This window comes from Salvia splendens, chromosome 15 (genome assembly GCF_004379255.2).
Source record: "Salvia splendens isolate huo1 chromosome 15, SspV2, whole genome shotgun sequence".
Taxonomy (NCBI): domain Eukaryota; kingdom Viridiplantae; phylum Streptophyta; class Magnoliopsida; order Lamiales; family Lamiaceae; genus Salvia; species Salvia splendens.
In genome coordinates this window covers 13,310,357-13,332,493 of record NC_056046.1, presented here as the reverse complement: position 1 = coordinate 13,332,493, position 22,137 = coordinate 13,310,357, and the positions used below count along the sequence as shown (strand labels likewise).

Sequence of the window (22,137 nt, the reverse complement as noted above, 5' to 3'; positions counted from 1 at the left end):
GTACCAATCTAACTCTAATATTATACTCCCCCCATTCCATAGTAGCGGAGACATTTTTTTCAGCACGGAGCTTAAGAAAAATTGTAGAAATATGAAGAAAGAATAAAGTAAAAGAGAGTAGAGTAAGTGAGAAGAAATGTGTGTGACTTTACTAAAAAGATAAATGATTTTATACTATGGAACGTAACAAAATGACAAAATGACTCAACTACTATGGAACCGAGTGAATAGTAGTAGTAGTAGTATTTATTTTTAAATAACTTTTTAAATATTATATTGAAAATAAAATAATTATTTGAATAGAACATACCTTAACTCTTTTTATTTCTTTAGGTTCATTCAAGGAGTTTTGTATCATTAACTCTTGTTTGCATTCGTCCCTACAAATTTCGTTTTCTGATTCCGTCGTATGTATTATTGCATATTTAGAGAAACATGAGCACTGAAGGTTTTTGTCTAAATGTCAGGTCCCATTCAATCTTTTGAAACTTCCTTTATCTATAGCAATGTTATAGAAAAATAATACTCCGTAATCATATAATGAGACTTGTAAATCCGCGGAATTAATTATATTCCACAAATTCCAAACGGATAACATAACATCGTCCGAGGACATTTAATAATGTCGTTCATATTAAGGTGATTCTTACATTGACTAATAAATTTAAAATTGAATAGTTTATACATGAGTCATCGTGTATCATTTAGTAATGTCTATGTTCCATTTCATGTGACCATCTCATTTACTTTATTATCTTTCTTACTTTATTTCTCTCAACTTTAACTATTTATTAGTATAATTTTCTCTGAATAGTTTATACATGAGTTATCGCGTATCATTTAGTAATGCCCCTGTTCCATTTCATGTGACCATCTCATTACTTTATTCTCTCTCACTTTATTTTCCTTCAATTTTAACTATTTATTAGTATAGTTTTCTCAAAATACGTGCAAAAAATAAATTGGATCACATAAAATGGGACGTCATGATTCATGTATTACACTTTCGCTTTCTTAGTTATTCTCATATATATGACCAAATATCCAATAATAAGTGATCCTTACATATAATAATATCTGTTATTATTAGTATTATCATTTATAATGTGAAATTGAATTGAATAAATCTAATAATTGAGATACCGCCGAAAGTCACAAGCGGCGAATACAAAAGGGCAAAAAGAAAAAAGAAAAAAGAAAAAAGAAAAAAGAAAAAAGAAAAAGAAAAAAGAAATAAAAATAAATAGAAACTAGTACAATACAATGTATACATACTCGCGGCCCACTAAAGGAAAAATAAAACAAGCAATTTTGGCGTCGGCAGAGTGAAAGCAACATTCATAATTCATTTATTTTAATAAATATACAAAATATTAAATCCATTGATCTCTGTACCCATTTTATCTCAAGATGCTTTGATCTGCAATAATTTTCTTGTACGCTCTCTCTTTGGTTCATTTCCTATTCCACTGGACAGTTTCAGACGATTTTTCTGATCTATCGCCACTATCCTTGTTCATGAATGTTGCATTTTTAGTATTTGTTGATTCCAGCAGATTTCACCCTTTTGATGAAAAATTCACATGCATTGATCGTTCTTTGTCGGTTAATCTTTCCGTTTGGTCACTTTCTTGAAATATTATGTGGTTAATTTGGATGCGTCTATGTAAATTTCATAATCACGTGACGAGCTGAATAAGGCTAAGTGAGATTTTTTGGGGTGAGAAACATGGTCTAATTTTATGGCTTTTAAACCATTCATCTGTAAGTCAAAGTTTTATTCTTCTTTATTAAATGAATTTTCCTATGTGAAGTGATTGAGTTGCTTTGCAGGAAGTGAAGAGAGCTAGATAGTTGTACATAATGGCATGTAAGGGGTTCTGGGAATGCATGTTGAAGCTTTTGAACTTCTTATTGATGGTTGTGGGTTTGGCTATGGTCGGATATGGCATATACCTCTTTGTGAAGTACAAGAACATTGCTTCCTCTGGCGGTGATGCGCACCCTACCCCGTTAAGTCTGGAGCTTGTACAGCTCGGTCGGCCCATGCTGCTAGCTGTGTCTTTGGCCAATAATATTTTTGACAAACTGCCAAAGGCATGGTACGAAGCGATAACCCAACTCTATCTATAGATGTTCTGCTAATGCATATGTAATGGATTTTTGGAGTATGGGAGTCATCCGTATGAATGCGTTTTGTGTGGTGACTGTGGTCCATTCTTTAGATAGCGTAAAGCCTCAAAGGGATCTGTTCAAGTATCAAACTTGTGGAATTAATTGGCCTATTGATTACTCTGAAAATTTAAATTACTAGTATTAATTGTAAAAGTGATCACACATTGACTTGAACTCAATAAGATATTAAAAGTTTTCATTGGTTTGTGCAAGCTGAACACTACAAGATAATAAAAAAGTGTTCATGCATTAATATTCTTCTGTCCTTTGCTCCATGTATAGTCTGCCTTTAATACAAATCAATGACGAGATCTGGCACCTTTACTAGTGCTTGGAGCTGCATCATCTTAAAGTAGTATAGTATTTATGAGTGTGGTTGATCATATTGTTACATGCCTAAAGTTTCCTGCTTACATTTTATTTATATTTTCAATTTGTGTATGGGTCTTCAATTTGTTGGGAGATTTTTCAAATGATCTTGTGCTGAATGGGAGATAATATGATTTATGCAAACAAAACTTTACTTTTCTTATTAGACGGATATAACATTTGTATTTCTGATTTTTCAGTATTATATGAGCAGATTGTAAACGATAATAATTTCTCTGTTACTGTGATTGCTGCTCTCATGAAATCCATGATTATGATTTTTTATAATATAAGTAATTATCCATATTCCTTCTTTACATTCTAAGGATGAATACTTATCCTTCTAACCCAATTGTTTTTCATTAATCTCCACTCTCTAAAATCCAATATCGTTTCTTGTGTTTCCAACTCATGCAAGTACTTACTTGCTCGGAAAATATGATGTTTGGCAGTATGTTTTTTGGTCTTCTTAATCTTAGTTGTGGGGCTCAGGTCTCTGCCTCTCCTTCCATCAGCTGTGCTGGAGACCTGTTAAGAAGCCGTTTCAGAGCGTGAATAAGACAAATGCATTATATTTCTCATGTATGTTGGCGTTTGGTTGCTGAGGATGATTATATTGGCTTCATATGTGCTAATTGCAGGTTTATTTATCTCTTCATTGGAATTGGTGTGGCTGTTCTTTTTGTTGCTTGTTGTGGTTGCATTGGAACGGCAACTCGAAATGGGTGTTGCCTGACTTGTGTATCCTTTCTAATACTTATTCCCTATGCTTAAACCTACTGCTCTTTTGATTTTATATCATTAATATGTTTGTGGGTGAAAACTGTATGGCTTATTGTTAGGAGTAAAGGCTGAATTCCAACTCAATCAATAGAACACTGATTAAGGAAATAAGATCTCAATTTATTGATAAAAAGGACAGAAAGAAAGAAGCAAATAGAATAACAATCCTCACGAAGGAGGCCACAATAATCCTCCGCAGAGGCCTACGGCTACCGCCGTCCCATTTCTGATCTCTCCAAAAGATACGCTGCTCTCATTCTTAAGTTCTATTTATAATAATCTATAACCCTAAAATATTAAACCAGATCCTAACTAATTAGGTAAATAAATCTAATCAAATCCTAACTAATTAATACTTAAGAGTAAGGCGTTAATCTCCTTCTCTATCATTCTGCCGCTGCTTTCTCTAACCCGTTAATCTCATTCTCTATCATTCTGCCGCTGCCCACCAAATCCTCCATCAGCTGGCCCAACTACTTCCCTATCTCCACTCCTCCAATCCGTATCAACTGCCTCACCCTCAAAACAGGCTAGTCCGCAAGGCTAGTCAAATTCGCAGATGAAGATCAGGTGGAGGCTCAAACTCAAGCTTGTAGATGTGAATCTGTCGGTGTGGTCGATGTACTAGTTGATTCGCTGGCTTGTGTGAAGAAGCACCGAATAGAGACCTGGAGAAACGCAATTCCTTGGCACTATGCATCATCTGCCGTTCCGACGAATCATGAGATGAGCTGCTGAATTCGAGTACAGGCGGTGAGGGCAGGGAAGGTGATGATGGCGCCGAAACAGACACTATTCTCATATATGGATCTTTTAAAACATCAGGCACTTTCAAACCATACACTGATGTTGTCTCCCCAAGGATTGAAACTTCATGTTCCTTAGATGGAAGGCCGTTTGTGGCCACAGACAGTTTGGGGATTGGAACCTCATGTGGTGGGTTCTTTGACGCCATGGCTGCTGAAGGATACCTGCTAATAACTGCGGCTGCTGTTGCAGTACTATTGCTGGATGTGGGTGGAATTTTTGGCTGGTTTTTGGCAACATGGACAGTAACAATATCATCACTGTTGTACTTGGATGAATTGCTGGTGACGCGGCTTTCTGATGGGATGGTATCGCCAAAACGTTGCAAGAGCTGTTGAACAAACTTGTCCCACGATAAGGAGGGGCAGCGACGAACGAGCAATTGCTTCCAAGGCTTGGCTGGTCCTTCTATGGCGAGCATGGCAACGTCGACCCGTCTATCCGATGATGTTTTGTTGATGAGGAAATATTGGTTTGCCCGCGCGAGCCACGTGAGAGGCTCAGATCCATCAAAAGTTGGCATTGGCGACGTTGATTTGATGCCGGCTGACACCGAATTAGATTCCCGATTTTCAGAGGACGCATCGTCCTCCGGCGTTGCTCTGGACTTGTGGTTGAGGGCCGCGAACCCTGCGCGCATCTCAACTAACAAGGAGTCGAGTTTTGATCCCAACGCGGAGATCCGTACGTTCGTCTGCTGGAACTGGGCGTTGAGTTCTTTAGTAGCCTTCTCCAAACCGTCTAGGCGTGAATCTCCCCGAGAATTGACCATCGTTCACCGCACCAATTGTTAGGAGTAAAGGCTGAATTCCAACTCAATCAATAGAACACTGATTAAGGAAATAAGATCTCAATTTATTGATAAAAAGGACAGAAAGAAAGAAGCAAATAGAATAACAATCCTCACGAAGGAGGCCACAATAATCCTCCGCAGAGGCCTACGGCTACCGCCGTCCCATTTCTGATCTCTCCAAAAGATACGCTGCTCTCATTCTTAAGTTCTATTTATAATAATCTATAACCCTAAAATATTAAACCAGATCCTAACTAATTAGGTAAATAAATCTAATCAAATCCTAACTAATTAATACTTAAGAGTAAGGCGTTAATCTCCTTCTCTATCATTCTGCCGCTGCTTTCTCTAACCCGTTAATCTCATTCTCTATCATTCTGCCGCTGCCCACCAAATCCTCCATCAGCTGGCCCAGCTACTTCCCTATTTCCACTCCTCCAATCCGTATCACTTATGCTCATGGGATTGTCAAAGTCGTCTACATAATATAGTGATTTGTTAACTATAAATCATCATCCCTCACCCGGCAGTTTTCAGTTGTAGATAAATTTCATGATGCCTTCATAGTTGATGAGAAGTATTACTGACATATGCTGGTTGCTAGGTTTTTTCTTAATATTGGTTATCTGAATCATCTGTGTGGAGAATAATGCAAGCAAGTTAGTGTGTTGAGTTCCTTAAATAGACGTCATGCTTTCTTTGTTTTATGAAAGATGGTTGAGTTCCTTAAGATAATTTAGTTTTCAATACTGATAGTCTTGTTGATACTGGTGGAGGTGGGATCAGCTGCTTTTATATTCTTTGACAAAAGGTGGAGGGAGGTTAGTCGAATTGGGATGGTTATCTTTGATATCAAACTTATTAGTTGTAAATCTAATTCACGAGCCAAGCGTACAGGAAATTCCAACTGACAAAACTGGGAACTTCGATAAGATATATGAATTTCTGGAGGACCATTGGGAAATTGTCAAGTGGGTTGCGCTTGGAGCTGTCATACTAGAGGTAATACTACTGTTGAATAGTATTAACCATTAACATATGCTTGTATATGAATTGGAATTATTGCTCCCTGATATGCAAGTAATTCTGATATTTGTGACAGTGTTAGTTGCGACACCAGAAAGACAACACCATAATGTAATAACGATTGGTGATATAAAACCATTAGTTGTGATTGTAATAACAGTTCTACCACTTTTAAGAACGATACCTCCAAGGTTCTGCTCACACAGACTTTAGGTAATATGTATAATTCAAAAGGGTTTTCTCATGCAGTTTTAGCATGTGGGGCAGAGATGATATTATGTTGCTTAGTATCGTCTCAATTTTACCGAAGAGTTGACATAGTGGCCTTGTTTCCAGGAACGAATATCTGACTTTATTGTCTTAAGTAGATGGTTAAAACTTGAACAATTTTGGTTCTCTTTTATTTTACTAATCACTGTGGGAATGCAGACAATTATATTTTTGTTAGCACTCATTGTAAGGGCTGCTAATAGACCAGCAGACTATGATAGTGACGAAGAATATATAGGTGCACCGAGGCAACAGAACCGACAACCATTAATTAATCGGCAAACTGTTCCAACCACTGGTGTCTCTGCCGCTAATACCCTTGACCAGCGCCCCAATAGGAATGATGCATGGAGTACGCGTATGAGGGAAAAGGTGAAAATTCTTTTTTCTGGTTTACACATTAAATAGTTCATTGACTTTTTTATCTATATTATGTTTTGCAATTACACTCATATTGAAGATATATTGAATTAAATGGTTATAACATTGCTCCTCTCCACCGGCCTAAGCTTGTAAAGGAGACAGTTACATATTATGCAAGCCTTAATATTCTTCTCGACCAACATAAGCTTTTAAATGAACTGCCCAATCAACAATGCTAAAGTGCTTAAAGAAAGAAAGAAAGAAAGAAAGAAAGAAAGAAAGAAAGAAAGAAAGAAAGAATGAAAGGCATAATTTGTAAGCATGATATGCCTTGATTTTAGTCTTATAGTTATGTTTATTAGACTAATTTTAGAGTTATGTCAAATAACTAAACTTTGTCAGAGATGGTCAGTAAATGACATGCTTTCCATTGACATCCTCCTCAATGGAAAAGCATGAATGATTCTAGTTTAGGTTATTAAGGTAAGGATAACTCCTAGCATGATCCGTTTCTACCAAGTTCCATATCAAACAGAAAATGAGAATAAAGAAAAGTAGTTGTCTGCTAAATAATCTGTTGGGAGTTAAGACTATATAATGCTTCTGGCAACCTTTGGTGTTGAGAATGTTTACTAACTATTTGTAGTAGGAATTTGCTATTGGTAAGTAAGATGCTTACATGAAATGAACTAGTAGTATCTTGTGTCTTGACTTCACAATCATAATATTGGAATGCCCCAGATGTGTATTGTGGTTTTGAACTGATGGTACCATAGTTTGAGTCCTCTCATGCCACTGTAGACCATACCATGCATACCTCAGTACTAGGTCAGCAGAGGTGCAAGCATGGCACCTAGTTTAGACTGATTGAAGGCACGCCTCGTTTTCTCTTGCTTTCAATTAATGCCTAAGGGACATGCTCGACTGATATATGAAATATTCCAGGTTGTTTTTTTGTTTTTTATGAAATACCAGAAAGAAAAGTACGAATATTTGAAAGAAACTTATTCTATTCTTCTACGTCCTCAAACAAAATTATGCTCTTGAGAAAAATGAAATTATGTCCACATTTAAATTAGGCCTGCAAATTTAGTCCGCGGAGTTCGGGTATACCCAATCCCGACCCAATACCCGACGGGTTTTGGTTCCCGAAATCCGAAATTATGGGTTCGGGTACGGGTTTTGGTAGTTAATGTTAGGATTTTTCGGGTTTAGGGTACCGAAACCTGTATTAGGGTACCCGATTAAACCTGATTAATTATGTATTTGTGATAAATATTTTTATTTAGTATAGGGCATATGGCCCGTAGGGTAAATTTATTTAATCACATGTAGATTTATGCCAAAAATTTCTTTATTTTAAAATTATGTAGTGTCTATTTGTCTAATGTCTATTATATACTTCCTCCGTCCCATAGAAATATGTCATATTTCATTTTTCGTCCGTCTCATATAAATAGCTCATATCCAATTATGACAACATTTTTCTCCTTCTATTTGCTTTATCTTTTTATGGGTCCCACCATTCACTACATAATTTCAACTACTTTTTCTCATTCTCTCTTACTTTATCAATTATGCATTAAAACCCGTGTCAATCCCAAATGACCTATTTCTATGGGACGGAGGGAGTATATGTATAGTCATAGAATCATAATCTAGAGAAAGCTAAAGCATAGGAATTGAAGTTTAGACTTGCGTTATTTTTAATAATTTCTATTCTCATCACAATATAATTTATATAAAAGAATAAAATTGAAATATACTAATTTCGGGTTTATGGGTACCCGATGAGTTAGGTTCGGGTACCCGCACCGGGTATTAGGTACCCAAATTCACATAAGGGTCAGGTATTGGGTATGATAATTTTGAGATTTCGGGTTCGGGTACCCGAATTTTCGGGTTTGTGTACCCCCGAGTACCCGAATTCACAAGCCTAATTTAAATATTTCATTAGCCATATTAAGTTATGTAATTTTATTGAGTGTGTTATGGGGATGTTAAGTAACACACAGATTGAAAGTTATAGGTCGTTATTGCATAGATTTAATTGTGGCTAATTTGTAACTTTTGCCGAACATTGAGACTTTGGTGCCATTAATCCAATGACAGATTTATTTTCGTTATGTATGTTCAGTAATATATTTAGCTATTACTACCGACTTAGTAATTTTACAACACAAAATCAATGCAACTATTATATGCTTAAATCAAATTTTATACTATTAATATATTTTGTATTCTTTTTTTTTGGATGAAAGTTTACATTGGTTTGTAAAATAGTTTGTTGTTGGCTAAGTCTCAGCCATAGTAGTAGCAGCTTCATTATGATTCAATTTATTTTCACGTGTTCTATTTCTAAATAATTTGGGGCGTATGCTACTCCTTCAGATCTTGAACTTTAGGACAAACATTAAGGCTTTAAGTCGAGGTATGCAATAAGAGTAGTTAGTAGACTATCTATAATTGTCTGTTTAAAATTTTCCTAATCAAATTACAATTATTACGTTCTAAGAACTTTTATTTGTCTACAACTTTGTACGTAGTTCATATTTATATGCATTTGGCTCATTCATGCTGTAAATCCATATGATGCAGAGTCTCTAAAGTCTGTTTTATGTTGTATTGATTCTCCCAACATGAGAGATCTTGGAGTGTGATCAATTTTCTAGCAGTTTTGGCACTGATGCATAATGTTAGTAGTCTTTATATGCAAAATCGTCTTTTTTTATTTCATAGTCCTCGACCTATGAAGCACGAACCTTTCTATTGTGAGATAGTATAACTCAGTATTTGATTGTGTCTTGAGAGTAGATTAAACCTCAACCAGACATATCTCCTTGGTGTCATGCATTGAACGCTCCTGCAGATGTGTCTTCCCATCAATTTTATTTTCAATCCAATAACACCTTGAGTGATATGAATGCCATCATTTCATTACTCGTATAAGTGAATATTATGATATTAATATTATCATTAAAATTCTGCATCTGAAGTTACTTATTCATTGTTTGTGAAACAGTATGGATTGGACACTTCAGAGTTCACATACAACCCCTCTGAGGCAGGCAGGCACCCGCAAGCTGCTACACAACCAGCTGAGGAAGGGAGTCGCTGCATGATAATGTGATGGTGATGCTTGGTTTTGCACGAATTGATTTATTCTGAACCGGATTGTAATTACCTGGTGTGAGATCTTTGTATCTTGTGAGCTCAGTACTAGACAAAAAATACGATTTGTCGGTCGCATTCATTTGAAGTCTTGTTGTTTCGCCCTTCCGTGAATGCTTCTCTCAACTTTTCAGAAAGAGCTGTTTGCCATCATGTTACTTTAGGCAGATTTTTGGGTGATATGTTATAATGTTGTGTGAAGTGAATCGAGGTATTCCTTTTACTTGGAAGTATTTTGTTATTGGGTTCATATTGCTGCTGACTTGCTGTGATATAATCTACTAGACTGATAACATGGATGTTTGTCGATTGTTTTCAAATTTTATCATCTTATAAATTTTCAGTTCTAATCCTAAATGTTCAAGCTAGCCTATAGTGGGATAATCTATATCTATTTATAGGTTATCTATATACAAAAAACTTGGGACACAATCATATAAAGGGCATTTAAGTCATTGTTAATTTATTTTTAGGTAATTTTATTAAAGGATGGTCTAAAATGACCTAACAATGGCATCAAACCCAAATTTTATAAAATGGCATAGAATTGATTAATAATGATCTTCCGTATTTTTGGTTAATTATTGAACATCAGGATCACCTAATCTTAGGGCCACAATTATGCACAGTTTGGCATGCATTTCTGTATTAAGATGCATTTTTGTTTTGATCATTTCCCTCTATACATATTGTAACACCCATTACCCGAATAATTTAATAATCGAATAAGCGATGTCACATTTTGGTACAAATATCAAATTAACAGAAAGTCCCAGATTCTTTTTTTGTTTATAGATGAATTAATTTGTCCATTACTTGGCAAACGGAAAAACTGCAATATAACGTCTATATATAGATAGATACAACCTGGATAACTATTTGTAAAATATACATGTTTACCAGAAGTGTATGAAATAACTAAAATGTTCCAATTATATTACACTTCATATACATGCCATAACTAGCAAATCCAAAAGAATTACCCAAACGCAAAACTTTGGCTAGTGACCCGACTTGAGCAGCTATATAACAAAAGGGCTAGTCTGATCATCTAATCTGCAGGGGGAAAAGAAGGGAGTGAGCTTCAACAAGCCCAGTAGTATACTCACATTAGAGCTTAATTTCTGGTGTTAAGTAAACGTTGTACAACCTATAAATTTACATGATTAATTATGAAAACGGTCCAGAACCTACATCATTATATCCATGCACATATATTATATATCAGAAACGAACAATTATTTGTCAATCTTTGATCTCATGGAGTTTACCCAAAAGGTTTACAAGTCACATACGCGGAATCACATAATGAGAATACAAAATAAATCGCATAACACCAATTATTTAAAACACAAAATAAATAATAATAATATCCAAGTCACGAACACATATGCAACACATATGCAGATTACCAACATTTTCACATATTCAAACACATATAGCCTCTTTAAGTGCTTAATGACAGACTAGGGTACGCGGACCAGGTCAAAAACAGAATCAGATGCAGACGTAGATTTTGTCCTCGAGAGGACTCCGCACAGACCACCCATTAAGGGTACAGACAGATAACTATATCAGACACCAGGCAGATCAGATTTGATTTCAGACGATCCTCGCTTCGGTTATCTAGAAGACGAGTGATCACAGATAATGCAGCGGTGCTATCCTATGGCACGCCAATTGTACCCACAGACTACACTAATGCACGGGGCATAAACACAATCAAAATATACTTATTTTAATCTCAATGCGTATTTTCAACAATCTTTAACATAACAGATTTGCACTATCATATCAAATAAACAGATAACTTTCAATTCTCTCAATACCATTATATATCCAAATTTCACATTTTTCACGTTATAAGCAACATAAACAGATCACATAACGTATCACCGATTAGCACACAATATTTCTATATGTAATCATGCAAACTTAATTAAGGAATTAAGATCTAATGTATAATACACTACCTTAAAACCGAGAATGCCTTACTGGAATCAGTTTATCCTTTGCCTTCTCGTTGCTCATGCTATCTCTCGGGGAAGAATTTAACACAGGGGAGACAATTCCAACTCATAGCTGCCGGAAAACGGCGACGGTGGTGGCGGAATTGGTCGGGCAACCTCTGCAGAGAGAGATGTAAGTGTGTGGGTGCGTAGGGAGGGAGAGATGTGACGAGACAGAGAGGGAGACACGGAGGGGCTGCCACGTTGGACGGAAGGCGGTGGTTGCCGGAGGTGCGGCGGCGCTCCACGGAGGAATGTGTGTGTGTCTCTCCGGCGATGTCTATGTATGAGTGTGAGTTAAAAAAAAAGTTCAGAATGTGGGGAATGGTGATTCCCGTACGACCATGTTTGGTTGACGGAAAAGTAAAGTTGGCAAGGAAAATAATTCATAGGAAAATAAATCCCAGGAATATGATTCCTAATAACCTTATTTTCCTGTGTTTGGAAATATCAGAATTTTAAATTTTATATTTGATTTAAATGTCAAACTAAAAATATACTAATTATTCTTTTATTTATAAAAAAGAATAATAATATAAATTTTTAATAAATTATTAATTACAAATAATAATAATTATATTATTATATATATTATTACAATGTATAGTTTAAATATGGATTGTTCATCATAATATATAATAATTATAATAAATATTACTATTATTATTATTATTATATTTAAAAATATTATAATTGAATAAATTTTATAATTCAAAATTTCCCTACAACTTTATTGATTAATTATTAATTTATAAAATAATAATAATTATTTATTGTTATCATTATATGATTTATATTATATAATCATATTTTAATTGTTTAATAAATTATTAATTATAATAATAATAACAATTATATATAAATTATAATTATATAGTTATAATTATGATAATTTTAATTATATTTATTTATTATACTGAAATGATATGAATTATAATTTTAAATTATTTGAAAACATTGTAATTAATCATAATAATAATAATAATAATAATAAATAAATAAATAAAAACTATACTATATTGCATTAAATATGTAAGAATCCTAAAACTGGGAAAAAGAATACCTAAGAAAAGTTAGGATTCTGAATCCTGGGAAGTTGTACTAACTTTCCTTGTTCTCGGATTCTGATTACTTTCCCAATTTGATTAAAAACCAAAACAAACACATGAATTTAAAATTTAAGGGATCTGATTACTTTCCCAGACAGAATCCTGACAACCAAACATAACCTAAGTTCTAGAGCAAAGATATTTTCTCCATTTTCTTATTTCTTTCTCCTTTTCTTTTCAATTTATTTTTATTTCTAAAATCCTATGCTCCAAAATTTATATACTCCATATTGTATTCAAAAAATTAATATAAACATATTTCTAACACATTTTAACTAATTTCTGAGTTACAGAATTTTGGGTCATTACATATTACATTACATATACATATATAAAAGGGAAGTTTTGGGGAAAAGAACATGATTGTCATTATGAATATTTTAATTGAATTGATAAGTGCTTGTTTAATTATAATAATTGAGAGAATTTGAAGCGAAAAGGTTTTAGTCGTTTTAGAACATAAATTGAATACCTATTTTATTGAAGGAATTGAAAATATTATTCCATATATTTATTAATGGAATTGAAAAGATTTGGGAGCTAATGACAATAGATCTTTTTCTTCAGGCTCATTGGTATTAAGATTGATAATCAAGATTCTTATTATTTTGCTATTCGTCTTCGGTATAATGGAATGCAGGATGATGACGATAATGACTGATTTCTTGAAGATATTTATGAAGCATTTAAGAAATTGAATGAAATCGCTAAGTGAAGAAAAACAATTATGATACGGGAGTGAATCCCCTGCTATGATGGGAACACAACCGGGGCTGATGTGGTGCAAAACGCTGACATTTCATTCAATTGCTTCATCCCCTATTTAAATAATGATTTTGGTTACTCTACATTCTACAAAGAAAATGATGGCTTTTTGTCTCAACTTTTTCATCAAACTTTAATCTCTTTAAATTGCTTTAACACAAGCTGCATCAACTAATCCAACTAAATTAGTAATCTATATTTTAAGTGGTTCACGTTGAACCATGATTTTATTTAAATAGCGATTCATTACCATTGAACTATAATTAAAATTTATGGATTATTTATTTTACTAATTAACATTTCATAATTTTATATTCACCTGCATGCTCATTTAAATTTTACATATTTAACTATTATTATTAGGACATACAATTATTAACATGACACGATAATTCGATACAAATTCGAATGAATATAATGAATTTGGCTCAAGCTTTACTGGATTTTGGGTTCATATCGGGTCGACGCAGTAAAAACCCGGTGATTTCGGGTTGGGTTTGAGTTATCCTATAATAATTAGAATTTTTAAATTAATAATAATTTACTTAATATTAGTACTATTGTTTAGATTTAAATCGGGTAAAGTTTTGACCATGTTATAACACTTTAACTGTGTAATAGTGTAATATCATGTTCTGGTCGTTATCGATTTATCGTGTAGTGTCAAACTAATTTGTATAGTTACTTACAGAAATGTGTTTTCAAAATTTGATATTCCCTCCGTCCGCGAATAAGAGTCTCGTTTTGTCATTTTGGTCCATTCACGAATAGGAGTCCCGGTTCATTATTCTATAAATGGTAAAAGGCTCCACATTCCACAAACTTATTCCACTCACATATAATTTAAAACTAATATGTATAAGTGAGACTCATTCCACTAACTTTCTTCCATCCACTTTTCTTAACATTTCTTAAAGTCAATGCCAGAAAGAAATAAGACTTCTATTTACGGACAGAGTGGGTGAATGTTTAGTCAAAATAAATTAGAATTGAAATATAACATTAATTTATAACAATATTCCACGTATAAGCTCTAACTATAATTTTAAAATAACAAAATATTCATTGATTTATAATAATAACCTAAAATAAGTTTAAATGACAAATTTTAGTACTATAACTAAGTTCACTATTCAGCAAAGTGAAAAATTATTCCGATTTCATCTTTGTAGAGTGTGTAGACGGGAGTGGTGCAATAAATAAGTGTAAACCAAAATTATTGTTCAACTAACTTATGGATGGTACAAATATAAACTTAGATGAAAAGAAAGGAGATGGAGTAATTATATGAAACGCTGCGTTTTGCACCACAATAGCCCCTATTGTGTTCCCACCACAGATCCACTCCAAATTATAAAACAGTAAAATATTAAAGAAGTGATAATTAAATTTATTACTAGTAGGGGTTTCAAATTAAACTGAAAAAAGAATCATATGAATCGGATTTAATTATCAATATTACAATTTAGAAAAAAAATACTATCAACTAAGCTTAGTTTATTTTGGTTTCTTTTTGTTACCGATCCATTTTCTGTTATGTTCAATTTCAGGCACTCCTAAGCTAAATGATTATAATTTCTCATCCTTTTAGAATTACAAATGATTGAAAATATCATAAAGTATGAACCACAATCTCATGTCCATTCTCTGTTTGGTTTGTTTTTCATATCTCGTATCCCTCAGATGCTACATATTTATACTCCAAAATTAAAGCATCAAAATCTACTCCAAAACTTTTTTCACTTTCTCCATTTATTCATCATAATAATCAATTTTTTTCTACAAACCTTTTCACTTCCTCATCAATTCATCATCATAATAATTAAAAAACTATTTGACTCTCCCACTTATTACATGATTTTATAACATACGCTTTTATTTTATAGCAGTTAAAGTGGAATTTACTTTTTATTTTATTTTATACTATTATCATAATATTCATTATGCTAAGAATCATAATTTCAATAGTACTACTAATTTAACGTTCACATCTATTTGAATTTAGTATATTACGCTGTTACTAACATGGTTACAAAATTTAAAATTAAAAAAATCACTTCAACTTCCTCTAATTATTATGAAAATAAATACTACTCCTACATTTTAACTTCAATAATGTTATTAAAAATTTTCATAATGGCATGTTTGTTATTTTCTCCAAAACTTACCTCTATACATATATAACATGAAAGTTTTGGGAGAAATCACAAAAATGCCATTGTAATTTATTTAAATTCATGTAATATAACTTTTTAGTACAAATACAGACTATACAGTTGGTGCAAAGTTCAAATATTTTTAGCAGTTACCGATTTTTTTACCTTGAAACATTTGTTAAAATTAATGTCTTTTAACATTTTCATTAAAACAATCTTTCAATGCGGCAGTTCTCAAAATAGAAGTAATGACTTTTATTAATTTGCTAGAGAAAATGTTACTATATCAAAACATTTAATGGGGAGTTCCAATATTACGTTATTTATGTAAATACAACTATATATAAGTGAGGAAAGAGAAATGATTTTGGGAAATGGATCAAGAGAAAAGGTTTTGAAATAAGATCCTCATATATTTGTGTGAACAATAAATAGGTATTTGGTAGCTAGAAATTCATTACCCGCCCGGCCGGCGCTTGCATCGCGGCCTCCCCACAATGCACCGCGCCTCCCACCGCTCCCCTCTTTCGCTTACAAAGGTATTACAAATGTTATAAATTGATGATGATGGTAGTTTCCATAATATTGTCACTTTAAGTATCAACATTTTTTGAACTCCTAAGCAACTTTGCATCTTCAAAAGTGCTTCGTGTGGAAATATTACCCACCTCAATTGCTAGAATATTGCGATAAACTGGTTCCTTAAATCATGTTTGACGTCAGTCTTTGATTGCTCCTTCAACATGGAGGAAGTGGTGCGTGGCCTTCTCTAACATTTCTTTAAAATGTCATATATCATGTTCAACGCAAATATTGATCATCTATACATAAATAAAATGGAGATTTAGAGGTTTAAAACTGGTATTAATTATAATGAATAATTTCTTTTTTGTGTGCACCTAGGCACAATCGCAAGTTGGCAAAATGACTTTTCTTATTGTGCATTAAATTGAGAAATTTTAGATATCTACATTTTTCATCCATTAAAAAAACCTTTCGAATAATCAAATATAAATTGGGGAGTGAATAGGCAACCAACATTTATATATTAGTACAAAAAAAACAATACTCACCATATATGTTTCATTATCAATAACAATAGAAGAAATAAGAAGAATATGTTGATTTGAAGAATCAACTCCCTTCATTCTACCTAATTAACACATTAGTCTTCTCTTTATTTTACAACCAATGCTAATAAAACAAGAATATAAAGGGTCAATTGAATCGAAAAGACTTTTTTAGCAAACTTTATTACACTATGAAACAAAATAAATCTATATAATTACTAGTATTCACATAATAACTTTTTTTTAATAAAAAATTTCAACAATAACAAAATATAAAGATAAGAAGGATGCACTTCCTACATATCCTCCAAACTAACAAGAAACGATCATCGCCAAATTTAGTTTTGAAGTTAGTGTGTATTTTATGGAATTCTATAGTCATGAACTCTTGAGGATTGCGATTTTCAATATTGGACTTCTTGCACAATTTTATATCATGAACTCTTGCATATTGTGATTTTTAACGGTGCAAATGCAAAATTTTGTTTGCGCTGTTAACAAACACAAATATTTTTTGAAATTGCAATTAATAAAATTTAGCATGAAAAATTATAGTAATTTTTTGCAATTAATAATATGCGGTAAAAAAGAGTCAAAATCCCAAAATAAAAATGACACGAAAAATTAAATTACAGTTACAACCTTTTGCAATTAATGATATGAGGAAGAAAGAGTCAACATGCCATTAATTGCAAAAAGTTGTAACTATAATTTAATTTTTTATGTCATTTTTAATTTGGGAGATTGACTCTTTTCTTTGCAAAGAGTTGTAGTTGTAATTTAATTTTTCATGCCGGTTTATTTTGGGATTTGACTCTTTTCTTTCTCATATATTATTAATTCCAAAAAGTTATAATTGTAATTTAATTTTTCATTTAATTTTTATTTTAAAATTTTGGCTCTTTCTTCCAAAAAGTTCTAAACCCACTACTGAAGTTGTTATGGTGGAGAGAACCATAGGTTGACGATCCAAAGTCAGCCACTTGATTTGATTTGCTTGACTTATGTTTGATTAAAACTTGGAAAGCTTGTAAAAATTCAACCCATTTGGCATATCGAGCGTTGAGCTTCTGCATTTGAGGTATTTCAAAGCCTCATGATCATAATATAATACGAACTCTCTAGGTAGGAGGTAATGGATCCAATGGTCCAATGTGTTGAAAAGTAAAATGTGGAAAATAAAAATGAAGAACTCTTGAAGACTACATTTTGATTGATTTGAATTGTTGTTATTGATACATAGTACATAGGTATTTATAGGACTCTCCATATTAATATACCTAGGAACTATACTTATTGGAACTCCACATTATAAATATTATTCTCTTCCCAACATACTTGGGACTCCACATATTCTTTTCCCAACTTACTTGGGACACTTCAAAGTTATCTTTCCAATACAATGCATGAATTATTGCATAAATAAGTGGAGTATTTCAATCTGGCATCTTACAATTTCTCACTAAAGAATGCTATTGCCCGTCCATCTTGGCTTAGCATCGCTCCAACGCCTAATCCCGAGGCTTCATATTCGGCCTCAACGCGCCTAGAAGATGGTCGCCAGGAGTGGGAGGTTGAACTTGACTTGACCATTAAAATAATGAATTTGGTAATTAGTAGTATAACCTAAATTCATCTATATATTTTATGCTATAACTTTTGGAGTTTGTGCTTTTATGGAGTAGTATATTTGTGTGTTTATATACATCACATGCATCTGAAAATGGATATTCTATTGGTAATTGAATTAGGAGGAACGCCAACCTATTTACCTATGCCTTCAGCCTTCTTACAAATTTTGCAGACAACTCATTGCGTTGCCTACCGGTGAGTCTTATGTTTTCTGGTTAAAAAAAACTTGTCATTTAACTACAAAGAAATAATGAATTTTGTAAGAAGATGAGTTCCGGAAACCGATTGTCTTATGAAAAAATCTTGAAATTATTTGTTGCCGGTAGATTTTTATGCAGGCTCAAAATTCTTAGACATCCTTGGCTACTTATTCTGGAATTGTAACTAAAAGCATAATACCAACACTTGGTTTTGCTGATTTATTATGGTACAGATGCATATGATATGGAGTAGTATAACTTCAATTGCTTTATTTACATTATGGTTCTGAAGGCAATGGAAATGATGAAGGTTGGCAACATGGCTTGTCCTTTGCTTAGCGCGGGCGGGTTATCAAAGTTTCTTCAAACGCGTTAATACAACTATACAACTTAGGATTTGGATCCCCTGGGCAAAAAAGAATATGTGTCTTACATGATTGGTGTTCGTATTAAATCAAACATATTGTTTATTTTATAGTCGATTCAGGCTAATACGAACGTACGATCACACGATTTCTTTGAAATATCTAGCAGTGGAAAAAAAGAAGTAGAATCTCAATCAAGTGCAGATATTCATTCATCCCACATCGAGAGTGGAAGAGAGAGGGCAGTGGGAGTGATTATAAAACGGTAATGATGGTTTAGTGGAAAATCATGATCCTTCAGGCAAGTTTTGAGGGGATGTGATGAGTGGTAAATCCTCGCAGAATTAAATATGCGAGATGGGTGTCTTGCTCCGCCTGTTTTACGACAGTTAGGCGCTCTCGACTCAACCATCTGATCCCTCTTGTCCTGTTTATGTAACACTTATTTTTCTTTATGAATCTGTTTCTCTATATTAACCTGTTTTTCTTAGTCAATGTCACAAAACAAGTTACTATACAACTCTTCGACTAATATACGCTTTGCATAGTTTAGTCATGTATCAAATAAGTAGTCATAACAAATCTCCTACCTCCTTGGATGAGCAGAGCAATGAATAAATGGTTACCTTCTTCAATACTATCAAGCCTCAACATTTCATTAAGTCTATATATCAACTTCAAACAATATTTGAATTTTGAAGTTGGTACATGTCAGAGGCATTGTGCTCTGTTGACACCTTTGCAATCCTTAATTGTCCATTCTCCACTGAATTGTAGTAGTATGTCTATATGCTCGCTCCTTCCAGGAAAGGTTTGGTGCTTTGCCAAACATATACTATCACAATTCATATGTTCTGAACTACTATAAAATCTGCAAGGATACCTTTCCACCAGAAACTCTCCTTCATAGCTTTTTTTAATCAATGCAATGTATTCGGCTTATTGATTGTAAGCTAGTCTTCCAGCTCACAACCAATCTAAAAAGATTTAAAATGAAATCTAATTCAGACCTTTTGTCGTCTTTATAAAATAACCATAGAATTCCTTCTTCCTATCTCACAATACAAGTTACAACCCTTCTGAGTCTTTATAAAAATAACCAGATTGTAATTAAGTAGTGTGACAGTGAGATCACTGTTGTACTAATAAAATCAAAGTGTTTCAGTTCATTTGTAGCAGATTTAAATGAGAGGCATGCATTAGCATTATTCCTTCCACTGTCCCACATCGAGAGCGAAAAAAAGAGAGGGTATTGGGCGTGATTACAAAAGGATGATCCTTCAGGCAAGTTTTGAAAGGGATGTGTTGAGTGGTCCATGCTCGCAAATAGGGGCGTCTGCTCCGCCTGTTTTTACGACAATAGGGGCGCTCTCATCGTAACCAATCTCATCCCTCTTGCCCTCTTTTTCTTTTTCAATCTGATTCCCTGTTCTTGTTCTCTTTCCTTGACTTTTATTGATTCACCAAACAATTAATATTTCATTTTTATTAAGTTTTACTCTCATCCAGCCATATCACAGTTTCTGAATCGAGGTGTATTTCAGTCAGAGTAGGATTTCGGAGCAGAGTATCTTGATTCAATTTCATACGTATATTTATTAAAAAATTTATTTTTACAAACTCAAAATAAATGGATAACAATTTGTAATTTAAATTCCTAAACTGTGTATAAGTTAGCTTTCTAAATTACACAATTTAAAAGTCGGGGAATCTAAATTTATTGCCAAAATAGAAAATCAAAGTTTTGAGATTTTGGTGAGACATCGCATTTTAGTGTAGGTATTTATAGAAGGAAATTTCTAATTTTAAATTTAGAAAATTAAGGTTTAACAAATCGGAAAAAGTAAAATTAAATTAATTAATAAAAAATAGCTAAGGCTTCAGAACAGTCCATGCCTGCCTACCTGCCCCTCCCGTGGTTGATAACTTGATATTCAGGCCATTCGGTTGGGATGTAAGCGCGCGCCTGCAGTGGCACCGCAATCTAGCCCCATCAATGCGGCACCCATCCGGGCCCATGCTCTAAGCTGCTAAATTAATCCTCAACAACCATAAACCCAAAATTTACTCAACGAACGGTAATCATATTGCCAAAAAATAAATACACTAATTTTTGTTTACAGACCACAAAAAAGCGAACCGGTTCTCTTATTGCGTAACATGAGTGTGGCGAAGCTGGCGGGTCGCAATCCAATGAGAGATGAGACATGTATCTGATACGATCATATCTATCATATCTCTTAGGATCTTCTAATTATTTAGTTTTCTCTTATTCATCATATCTTTCCCATATTTGTTTAGATATTTGTTTCTTGTTCATTAAGTTAGGGTAGTAGTATTCTAGTATTATAAATAGGAGAGCTTGTTATCATTTTATTCATTCAATGAATATATAATTTTCCACAAACTTGTCTTGAGTAACAAGAATATCATATTTCGTTTCCAAATTGTTGTTCATCGGAGAACGTCCGAAAATCAGCAATTCGTGAGCTTTCCTTCGAGCACGTCGAAGGTTCGATCACCTTATCTCTCCGAGAAGTTAGCCATCCGGCCTCGTTACGGAGAACGTCCGTAACAACTGGTGCTTTCATTGAGAGCTCAGCATCCCTCCGCCGTCAGCCATTGCGTACTCGCCATGGCTGGATCGGATGAACGTATACCGCCGACGGGGCTCCGTACCGAAGGCAATGCACATGTCCTCATCGGAGACTCTTCGCGCCGCGCGTCCACAAGCGCTTCACGCGGCGACGATCAGCCGCGATATCCGCGGTGCGATTTCCAGGCGGCCACCGAGGCACCGCACGATGTGGCAGGAACGGCCGCGATTTCCTCCACCGGGTTGGAGAAGATCTTGGCGCGATTTGACAGAATGGAACTCAGGCTGGAGAAGTTGGAAGCGCCCGAACATGATCCACACTATTTCTCGGATGAACTTGATGACGAAGGGTATCACTCCCCACGCGACGCTTGGGCGGCAGAAGACGATGTCCACCGGCCTTTCATCCACGGACGACGAGACCGTGGTGGGGATATCCATCATCGACGAGACGCTGCCCGCGCATTACATTGGCGCG

At 34.1% G+C, this 22,137-nt stretch overlaps 1 protein-coding gene and 1 non-coding gene across 4 annotated transcripts; both read left to right on the top strand.

Moving 5' to 3' along the window:
* The first annotated feature begins 1,299 nt into the window (after positions 1-1,299).
* LOC121769198 (tobamovirus multiplication protein 2A-like) lies at positions 1,300-10,007 on the top strand. 3 transcript variants are annotated; one of them, XM_042165923.1, is made up of 7 exons: positions 1,300-1,436; positions 1,834-2,102; positions 3,186-3,285; positions 5,668-5,748; positions 5,825-5,929; positions 6,383-6,595; positions 9,609-10,007. In XM_042165923.1, the coding sequence occupies exons 2-7, from the start codon at positions 1,864-1,866 to the stop codon at positions 9,714-9,716; spliced, it is 846 nt and encodes a 281-aa protein (XP_042021857.1). In that variant the 5' UTR covers positions 1,300-1,436; positions 1,834-1,863; the 3' UTR covers positions 9,717-10,007. The 3 variants fall into 3 exon arrangements, with proteins under 3 accessions (XP_042021857.1, XP_042021858.1, XP_042021859.1); XM_042165924.1 differs by lacking the exon at positions 1,300-1,436 and adding an exon at positions 1,443-1,720; XM_042165925.1 differs by lacking the exon at positions 1,300-1,436 and adding an exon at positions 1,443-1,764.
* A 9,369-nt stretch (positions 10,008-19,376) lies between these two features.
* On the top strand, positions 19,377-19,483 carry LOC121769568. The gene has a single exon (XR_006043598.1). It is a non-coding gene; the product is annotated as a small nucleolar RNA Z279/snoR105/snoR108 (small nucleolar RNA).
* The last annotated feature ends 2,654 nt before the right edge of the window (positions 19,484-22,137 follow it).